General features: G+C 38.7%; 2 protein-coding genes across 2 annotated transcripts; one reads left to right on the top strand and one right to left on the bottom strand.

Annotated features, from left to right (window-relative positions):
- The first annotated feature begins 1,947 nt into the window (after window positions 1–1,947).
- LOC139942376 (uncharacterized) lies at window positions 1,948–5,527 on the top strand. The gene is made up of 4 exons (XM_071939241.1): window positions 1,948–2,074; window positions 2,744–2,887; window positions 3,470–3,626; window positions 3,749–5,527. The coding sequence occupies exons 1-4, from the start codon at window positions 2,068–2,070 to the stop codon at window positions 3,831–3,833; spliced, it is 393 nt and encodes a 130-aa protein (XP_071795342.1). The 5' UTR covers window positions 1,948–2,067; the 3' UTR covers window positions 3,834–5,527.
- Window positions 5,528–5,665: 138 nt separating this feature from the next.
- On the bottom strand, window positions 5,666–10,995 carry LOC139942375 (lysM and putative peptidoglycan-binding domain-containing protein 3-like). Its single transcript, XM_071939240.1, has 2 exons — window positions 10,397–10,995; window positions 5,666–9,889 (listed from the first exon to the last, which is right to left on the bottom strand). Exons 1-2 carry the CDS (start codon window positions 10,778–10,780, stop codon window positions 9,296–9,298), a joined length of 978 nt encoding a protein of 325 aa, XP_071795341.1. The 5' UTR covers window positions 10,781–10,995; the 3' UTR covers window positions 5,666–9,295.
- Between the last annotated feature and the right edge of the window lie 76 nt (window positions 10,996–11,071).

The raw sequence follows: 11,071 nt of genomic DNA on the forward strand, positions 1-11,071 counted from the left end.
TGACTTAGGTACAAACTGCATCTCTCTAGCATTTTTAGTTCCAGAGTTATTGCAGAGCATTGCTGAAAGTTTTAATTGTCCGGGCCTATTTTTTGAATGACTTTTATTTTTGGTTGGGTTCCTGACTTCGCCGTGTGTTTGTGTATATTTGTAAGAGGTGAGCAGCCGACACAAATTTGCATAATAGTCACGACTATGGCTATCAAAACATAATGTTGGATTCAATATACTGTTGGACAAAAAGTGCAGTACGTCGCTATAGATTTTACCATAGAGTAAGGACAGAACAGTTTTAGATTTTGTAATGGTTGATGAATGTTACGCGTGACTTTACTTAGACTTGGTTCAAAGTCTGCGATCGTGTCTTTTATAGTCTACCCGATAGCCATCTGTGGGGGCGTTTTGTGGATGAAAAGGAAAACCTCGATCTCAGACTTGAAATCAAGTCTATTAAATAGTAAAAAAAACATTATAACTATTATTAAAAGATATTTAAAAACACACACGTACAGGACAGGTGGCATACAAACAATGATGAACTGCAATATTAAAAAATAGCACAGTTCAAAACATAAAGTAAATAGTAGGTAGGATTAAAACACGCCATCACAAACACACGGAAACCGGACTGGATGAGGAATGCAATCAATAAGACTAGCACAAACAAAATTAATGTATTAAAAACATGGAATACAAAATGCAACCAGAGAAAGAGAAAACAACATAATCATTGGGTGTTAAGCAAATTAATGAAATAAGGAATTAGGCTATTTTGAAAACGATTGGTTTTGACACGGAGCTGAGATATGTTGGTGGCACTATACGGAGGCATCTGCCATGACTTGCCAACCTGGATGGAGGGAGGAGACCACTGGTTCGGTCTGATTAAGGCAAACCCTCCGCAAACCCACGGCAGTGGTCGACCCTTCGGTTAGACAAAGTGTGCAAAATTCACTTCGGGTCTTCATTCAATTATTAGGCCTATGGGAACATTCAACATACAATGTAAAAATCTTAGCCAAACTTCGGGACCACACCGTGCGAAACAGCATGCGTAAACATGCATGAGTCTACCACATTATCCACAGGATTTGTCTAAGCTCAGAAAAATAACATGGTTGCCCGAACAGCTCTGTAAAAAAAAAATAGAACCGTTGTCAATCATAAAATGTCTGTAACGGAAATGAGTAAAGCTGAGTTCGTCAGTCATCGTAACAACAGAAGGAACCAGTCCTTCGGCCTAGTTACGTCTCTAATTGAGACTTCAATAACAGTCATCACTGTATGGGGGGAAATAACAGGTGATTCGGAGTCTGACTTTGTTTAAAAGATTTGGCTTATGCGGATTTCTTTTTTAAAGAATACTCTGGTTTTATGATTTTTTTTTTTTTTTGATTTTTTTTACGGAACCGATACCACTGAAACCAAAATGTTGCTCTACTCGCACTGGAAAGTAATTATGTTCTATTTTGAAACGGTTATGTATTTTCTTTATCGAATAAGCTTTTGGTTGATTGATTGATTGATTGATTGATTGATTGATTGATTGATTGGTTGAATTTATTCGGATTAAAATACAACAAGAACATGCCAAAATACATACACTACAACATGAGAAAATAACATAAACCAAAAATAGAACACAAGATAGAATGCTGCACACAATTATCCAAGGAAAACCGCAAAAGTCATTGACTTATAGACTTATTTCCATTGGGGTCCTTAAGATTTTATAAGTGATGAAAAATTTTAGGAAAGGAAAGAAATTCAACTTCGTCCGCGTAGAAGAAAGAGCACAACGACAAACAAGGCAGAAATATTTGATGGCCCCCTAAGAAATTTAGAGGTCAAAATATTCTTGAAGGATTGCCCAAACATGAGTGAGGACTGTACTTTGACGGATATAAAGGAACGATGTGTCAGGGTTTCCCCTTACATATTCTGCCCCCTGGAACTGCGACTGAGACCCCGATCACAGTCTGTCTTCTAGAGCTTGGAACGGTAACCTAAAAGTTCTCCACTGCCACTTCATCTGTGATTTCAAGTTGAGAAAGGAAAACCACGAAAATGACTGGTGAGTTTTGATCAAATCAATCAATCACAAGTGCATGTCATTCTCTATTGCAGTCCATGTTATGCACATAATACTATTATTGTCACGCCAACCTAATCCTACTAATCTAACGTCTGTTGGTTATGATATGCACAAATCAAGAAATTGTACTGTGACGACAATACTCCCCATGTCATTGTAAAATCAGCGGTTCGTTTGTTAGGATTCGAACCCACAACCTTGTGACTGCAAGTCCTGCAGGTGGCCACCGCCGTTAAAGACACTTTCTCAACATAATGTAGAAAGTGTTGCGATGGGATTAGGCTATAGTTGCCCCTTCTCTCTTTATTTCCTATACTCGATATTGACAGAGGCAACCCCCTATGTTCACACACTATTGTCCTCCTGTACAGAAGTTACCTCCCGAAATCCTCTCCAGAATTACAGATATGCCAAGCACAAGACACACAAAAGGGGTGTACCTAGCCTTAATTCGTAAAGCCGCGGACCCAAGCAACTAGAAGGGGAGGCCACGCTCGTGATTGCAGGATAGCTGCTCTATGAAGCTGTCCACGCCGAACCGTGCCCCCTAACGCTAAACGTTGTTGTAACTCCTTTAGTGTCTTCCTCCATGTTTTAATTATAGTTGGTAGACATTTCAGTCATCACTCTTGCCCCTTTTACCACTAGAACTACTTGAAGTGATCATCAAACGCAACAAGACGTTCAAGGAGCTGTTCGACAATAATGACATGGATAAACTGGCTGATTCTCTCTATGCCCCGGATTGCAAGATGATGGTGCCTGGAGAGAAGACTACAGAAGGGAACCAAGGTAAAAAGCACTTGTACAATTTCTATTCCCCCCCCCCCGAATTTCAAATTATACCGGTAATTGACTGCGAAATGAGCAGTCTTTTCATGTGTTGACAACATGAAAATGTATTTCAGCTAGGGACTTGTTTGGTTGCCCGTGGTACGTTGTCAGCACATGATTTCAAGCCTTTCCGCGGGTAAAGATGGTTTTTGTGCATTTTTCTATGTTTTAAAATTTTAATATAATGTGTTTTGTAAAGAATAAATGTGCCTTGAAGCCACACTCGTTTGTTTGTTTGTTTGCTTGTTTTCTTGTTTGTGGGACGGTTCAAGGATGCTGACTGGTGTGTACGATGTGATTAAGAAAAAACATTACACAATTAAGATAAAATTTCAGCACGTGCTGACAGGACAGCGCCCTCACTGCAGGATTTTTAAATAAAAACGGCAACATTATTAGGCCTGGTTTTGTTTGCGTTTGATGTTCTTTTACACATAATAATTATGTTATTGATACACTATACTATCCGATTTTGTGAAACGTATGTTTCAAATAGTAATTATTTGTAGCTTCGATTTTTTATCTATAATGTATAACTAGATGCGAAGAAACTTCTGAGCACATTGAAGGCAGAGGGCGCTCTTGCTGTATCCTTAGGCGCCATCGAGGTTGGTCCAATGGGAGGAAAGGAACTGTTATACGAGCGGGGAGACTACTCATTTAACAACGCAGACAACGTGACCCTGAAAATTGGCAAGTACGTGAAGCATTGAAAACCATACCCATATTGACCCTCATTTTGACATGTCTTAAATTTCACTCTGAACATTTGATTTTGTGGAATATTTATTCAGATTTTCTTTTGTTTTTCTGGGGTAGATACCTGGTGATCTGGAAGCTGATTGATGGCGAATACAAACGTTACACCGAAATCCTAAATGGAGGAAACAACAACGTATCGTAAAGAGGCAAAAAATTATGCCGAAAATAGGGCGTCTTATCGCTTACTAATGAACGAATGACCAGCCAGTTTACCGCATCATATAAAGCATAAAGGTTGCGTGACTCTTGTCACACGAGGCATGCAGGCAACCAGTTCGAGATAATCTCCATGAAGAAAGGGCAGTCACATTAGTTTGACCACGGAGGTAGAATTCTACCTCCATGATTTGACTGTTCACATATTTTTCTTAGGAATCGTAAGACACACTGTTTTATTGAAAATTACTAATGGGCTACCAAAGTGGTCTCGCAGCATGCACTGTAGTTAGTTGTCTCCAAGTTGCTTGCAGTAAAAATTACCTCGTGTGACAAGGCCCATTATAGCCACAGTCACGGCTACGACCGTAGCTAAGGGTGTTGCTAATGACGTCATGTTTCAACGCATGATGAAGCGGCAATCCAGCTAGCTGCAGCCGTAGCCGTAGATGCTACACTAGCGCACTGCTGTATGTTATTATCAAAGTCCGTTCCCGCTAATTATTTTTATCAGTATTTTGGCCGCGTGAGGGCGTACATGAACCAATGTGCGAGTGAGTAAAACGATCTGGGTTTTTTTCCATCGATACTTTTTATTAATAATGTGATCTGTAAATGTATCTAGTACAAATAGGGCCTATTACCGTACAACGAGCCATTGATACCTGTTGTAAGCCAACCATTGAACTTTTACCTTCATGGACAGACCAGAAATGCTGCCCGATAACCTGTTGATATCACTCAGCCATTTTGCCTCTTTCCTCATTCAAAAGTAGACAACGGCGCAAACAGAGTACCCACTTAAATACACTGGACACTATTGGTAATTGCCAAAGACTAGTCTTCACAGTTGGTATATCTCAACATATGCATAAAGTAACAAACCTGTGAAAATTTGAGCTCAATCGGTCGTCGAAGTTGCGAGATATTAATGAAAGAAAAACCACCCTTGTCACATGAGTTGTGTGCTTTCAGATGCTTGATTTCGAGACCTCAAGTTGTAAATTAATCTGAGATCTCGAAATCAAATTCGTGGAAAATTACTTCTTTCCCGAAAACTACATCACTTCAGAGGGAGCTGTTTCTCACAATGTGTTATACTATCAACCTCTCCCCATTACTCGTAATCAAGAAAGGTTTTATGCTAATAATTATTTTGAGTAATTACCAACAGTGTCCACTGCCTTTAATAGTGACACCAACGAAATCCTTCAAAATGTGTATTGACAATTCATGATGCTTGTTTTTTATTGGCTTGCAAATTCAGGACCAACTTTTTGGTAACTTTGACGAGAATTTTGTTAATGTTTTATTTCTTATTTTGTTCCCTTTTTGCGATTAGAGGTGTGCTCGTGCTGTTGTGACGGGCGTGTCCACGTCTCCCCCCCCCCCCCCCCCCCCGGCCGTAGGGTAAACATGGGCTGAATTAAGTTGATTCAAAAGAGGGCGCTATATCAGGCAAAATGTTTACACAATATTTTGCCGCATGGGGACAAAATCGCCTGCAACATCAGTTAATTTTCTCCTTCAAAGAACAAAAGTGTACAAATTCATCGTCCCAAAATCTTGGAAAAATAAAACTTAGTCTGGTGCAGATGAAGTCTCTCAATAATGTGTAGAGCAACAATTTGTTACTTTTATAGATTTCAGGGTAATTTGAGAAATAAAACAAAAATGCAAGTACATAGGTAAAGAAGTTTTGCAATGCTCTCTTCTGAAAAACGTTATTCTACCCACACAAGACTGCTTTGAAAAAGGAAGAAATTGCATAAGCAGAAAGTATTCTTTTCATTATAATCACAACTTTATTTACAACTGACAATAATTATGGTGTCTTTTTTTTTTAAAGGATACATTTTTAATTTCGCTTATATTATGTAGAGTCTATTAAATATACATTGTAACTTTAGCAGGGTCTTCTATAATAAAACAAAAAAGGTCATGAGTTCTGTTGTATACTAAATACTTAAAAATAATTAATTTACATTTGGTGTTGGTTATTTAAGCTTGTCTTTATCCTTGATGCAAAAATTAACATCTATTAAATCTTAGGCTCATTTTGTGTAAATCGGACCCTGGTTCCATCCTTATCTTTTAAAACATATCATACAATTAAATTTGATCAAAGATTTAGAAATACATGTATTAACATTTGGTGCAAATAATATGTCGTTTAGGGGGTTTGTGAAGTGATCACAATCTATATTACCATGTGATAACAATTACTTGTATCAGTCTTTTTACCCCACATAAAAACCCACAAAGACATAATTCCATTTTAAACTAAGGGGTGAAATGGATTGCCTAAGCTACACAAATTTAACTTCCAAGTCTGCAAAAGATCTAAAAAAGGCACTTTGACAAAAACCTGATCACCTGAATTTAAGTTAAAAGTCTGGTATGTCATGTATGTGACAGAATACAATCACTTTACTCCCCAAGAAGTGCTAAATTGTGTACATTGTAAGTTAAAAAGGATTCTCTTTGGATCACGGTGTCTGCCTATTCTTCAACATTGGCAGACGCACTAATCTAGCTGTAGCCGAGGTCGCTGTTTCGGACACAGCCCAATTCTAAATATGAGGTGGCTACTGTTCAACGTACAACGTTGGGGGAAGGGGGGGGGGGGGGGGTGGGGGGAGGTTGCCTTGAATTAAAAGTTGCCTAGCCTTTCTCCTTGTTACAAACAATGATTTAACAGGGCTGTTTAACAGACAAAGACTGAAAACAAAAGGTACACATTAAAAAATACATGACAGTGCATTACGCTTTGAAATAAAAATGACATGGAAAACATTTTAACACACTATTATGCCTGCACATACTTGTCTGTGTTGCCCATTGTCATAGAACAGCTTCTCCGATTACCATGTGACCAGTTTCTTGTTGATTTTGTTCTCAACAAACACACTAAGCACAGTTTTTTAGCTAAGCAGCTTTTTGAACTTTGTTACATGCCATAATATGCAATCGGCTTAAAGATTTGTTAGGCAGTGCCCACCTAAAGTTTAGATCGTCCCAACTGTAGTTAGTGCCAACAACTATAGTAACATTAAAGGAACACGTTGCCTTGGATCGGTCGAGTTGGTCTTTGAAAAGCGTTTTGTGACCGTTTGTTATAGAATGCATATGGTTAGAAAGATGATGTCAAAGTAGAATACAATGATCTACACAAATATGCCTCGAAATTGCGTGGTTTTCTTTTTACCTCGTCGACTAACACGGTCGGCCATTTATGGGGGTCAAAATTTTGACTCCCATAAATGGCCGACGGTGATAGTTCGCGACGTAAAAAGAAAACCGTGCAATTTTGAGTGATACTTGTGTGGATCATTATATTCTACTTTTAAAACATCTTTCTAACCATATGCATTTTTATAACAAATGGTTACAAACGCTTTTTTATAGACCAACTCGTCCAATCCAAGGCAACGTGTTCCTTTAATGAGACTTTCAATAAGTAGAACTAGAGGAAGCATTTCTATTTAGAAAATGGTGCTGACACAATATTTTGCAATTTGTTTAAGTGGACATCATTATTATTTACCCCTAGTGAATTGTTCCCATGGTGGAGCAGCTCGCATGTTGGGAATAACAGGTGCTCCCTCTACTATTGTTTCACAACTCTGATAGCCGTTTCAGTGTTTGGTTTGCGTGTCATGTCTACAGAGACAGATTTACCCAAACCTAACAAGGCCATAGCATAAGGTCCACCATCCCTCAAAAAGGCTACATATAATAATGAGATGTAATATTTGACAATTCAATCATCTCTGTGCGAATTATAGATTAACCATGTGTAGTCTTCACTTGTAGTTTTTGCCAATACATGTAGTCAATTGCAAGGGCAACAAGGAAATTTTTCCTTGGTAAAGGGCACCCTATGAGGAAACTGTAAATTTCTACTGTCAGAGCATTTCAAGGGCACCAAGGCAATGACCAGGCCTCATTGCCTCTGTGAAGTGTCGACTATAGTTTAGCCAACTCTATAGTTGAGGTGCCCCAAAAGTGAACCCTGCTTATACAATGTATTTGTATAAGGAACACGACCATGCAATTATACTAGCCTTCCAGGTGTGTTAACATTCAATGTGCAGTTCATGCAAAACAAACAAATCAATTCTCAACGATTGTTTGCACCAAGACTCCATATCGTATCAAGTTGAATCATACTGTCAGATTATAAACAATTGAGACTGGTTTCCACTTACACAGTACTTAGAAAATAACGCACCATATGTTGTACCCAATTTGTTATTATTTTGTTGTGTCTAATAACGATTGAACCTGCATGTTGTAGGGTTCTACCAGGTTTTTCAAAACTGTGGGGGCACTCTAAACCTGTAAAAGCTGGAGCATTCTGTATAGTTTTCTCCCGATGTTTTTTGTGAAATTACTTACCAAAAGATTAATTTAAGTTGTACATTTTTGTTTTTGTATCGATGGATAGATATTTGCGTGTATCGGCCTAATTTAAAAATTATTATCGTAACACACAACTGATTGCGAGATTCAAACCAAGTTCACCTAACATGTCGTCATTTTACAAGGAAGCAGAGGCTGTTGTAAACATTTTCTGTTTTTCTTTTTTAGCTTTCACGTGTTAAGGACTTAAGCTAAAAGTTCTGCAGGCTGTTTAAAGATTTGTTTCATTGCCTACATGTACATACATGCATACGTGCGTATTAAATAAAAATTACATGCCTGTCAAATTTTGAGCACAGAAACTCTCCACAGTATGCAGTTTTAAAATGCTTTTCAAAAACATAGGCCTAACCCAGCACCAAAAAATGAATTTTTGAATAATTTGCATGCATTGGAAAAAAATTGAAATGTAAGAAAAATACTGTACAAGAATTGGATTTGCAAATACTGCATACTGAGCACACAGTTGAAAGTGTTCAGCAACTTGAATTTAGAGTTGCTTCTGTTTGTAATTCACAACAAGTACAATGCTTTTCATAAGTTACAATTTAAAAAAATACATTTTGACATTTGATAATTAAACCACAGGTCCAACAATACAATTTCTGATTGCATTTTCTTTCAAAGAAAGTGCAGCTGTAGAAATTAAAGCAACATGTATGCTGTGCCCATAATAGCATTCCGCACTAATGCTAAAAATAGAAGCCAAGTACCCAGATCTCAGACGAAAGTGTCAAATTTTTACACAGGTGTTTGTCAAAATTGTATAATAACCCGCGACTAACTACATGTACACTACACTACTACTAGTGCAGTTGTTTTGGGCGTGGATGATGCAGCGATCGCGTAGGTGGTTTGGCATGTTTGTCTGACAGCCGGGTATTTTAAGCAAAAGTGACATCATTAGTGCGGGGTGCTATTCTGTAATTAACAGAGAACCTCTGCCCACTTTGTATCCTGCATAGCATCATACTGAATTGCTACTTAAATTATGAAGGCAGCATCATGCTGAATTTTCTACTTTTACGAAGGCTTCCACAAAGACGAAGTACTTCCTGAAGAATCATCGTTACCTTTCTCAAAGTAAAAGTAAATTCCGATGAGAATTGGAATCGCAACAGCTACAAGTATAACAACCATGAAGACAGACTTCCACGTCATTCCGCACGATGTTTCATCACAGTATGTTCTTTTCTTCTTCCTCTGGAAGTAAGGAAGAAGCAACGGATGGATCCTGGTCTCCGTTAGGACGGAGGTGACCTCCTCGAGTGACTCCTTCTGAGTCTTCGTCGCCTGGCAGATCTTCTCCAGATCGCGGTCCATGTTCTTGAGGAATTGTTGAGTGGAGATGTTGTCCCTCATGGAGTCCCTGATGCTGATTGTCCTCACAAACTGATCCTCTTCGTCGTCACTCTCGAAGTCATCATCACCACTGAGGAAGCCGTTTGTGAGATTGTTTCCGGTAGATTTGGCTTCTTGCGTGGCGTTTGGTCTCCGTCGTCTCTCTTCCTCTGTCTCGGTGAGAAGACCGTGCTGTTTGACAGGAATCTTGATCCTTCTCAGTGCAAAAAAGTCCTGATCGTTCATGAGATTATTGCATCGCTTCAGCTCTGATACCTGTGAATGTAAAATAGTTTGTTAAAAAAAGGCGTTAAAATCAAAAATCTCCCACGGATAGTATACCTCAGTACGATGTGTCGGTGAGAATAAATATTCAATAAGGATAACTTTCCATATGGCGCCATCACTTTTCCATTCATTTTTACAAAAATGGATATCTCATTAAATTAGATGCTGTATTATTTAATATCTAATGAAAAAGTGGTGGCGCCATACCGAAAATTTTCCTTTCAATCAATACGCTGTTGCGTCGGTGACAATATGTCACAAATTACAGGTCTTTTAATTTTGCCGCTAGGAACACTGTTTTACCACTAGACAATCACACTACAAAAACAATCCAAAACAGAATTTAACTTAGTAATTAGTTGGCTTACAAAATTCGAATAAAGTCAATTACATCCTCCCCCCCCCCCCCCAAAAAAAAAAAAAGAAGATAGATAGAAAGAAGGAGAGAAAAGGAAGAGAAAAACAAGACGGCTAAAAAAACAACACAATATTTACCGGGCATCCGTACTGCAAAGAAAAAATCTGCAGGGAGTCTCCGCTCTCAATCTCCCGTTCAATAAAAATGGGTTCCGCCTCCTTCCGTTGATCAACGTTCTTCTTTTTGTTCTTAACTTTTCCGGCTCTCGGCCGGAGTTCAGACATCTCAATAAAGTCCTCCGAAGAAGGGACAGAATTAAGTTCGTCCTCTGCCAAATCGGAATTTCCGAAGACATACACACGGGAGTTTGCCACATTTTGCACTTGTCCTGTTGTCGGCAACAACTTGTTGCGGGCTGCTGTTTGTTGTGGAGCGGCGGCGACTGCCGCCGTGTAACGCGTGTTTTCATGCTTGTCCCGTTGTTTTTCAGAAGTCCGAAAACCGGCAATGGCACTGGTCATAATAAAACTGAAGACTCTCTCTTCTGGACGTTTAACAAGACATACATTCTACGGTCAAGAATCAGTTTAATCATAAGAAGAGCTTCGTTTGTTACTTATGTTTTGTTAAATAATAAAAATTGAACCAACATTTAGACAGCAATTGTGTTTCACCATCCGCCACACATTTCACCGATATGACACGAAGGAACTTCCGGTTACCCTTTGACGTTTGATTCAGGCACTGGTCCCAAAATATCATGAACTAAAAATACCAGTACGTGGTCAGTGAACCAGTTATCTTGACCTTTT

Source organism: Asterias amurensis, chromosome 9 (assembly GCF_032118995.1).
Source record: "Asterias amurensis chromosome 9, ASM3211899v1".
Classification (NCBI taxonomy): Eukaryota; Metazoa; Echinodermata; class Asteroidea; order Forcipulatida; family Asteriidae; genus Asterias; species Asterias amurensis.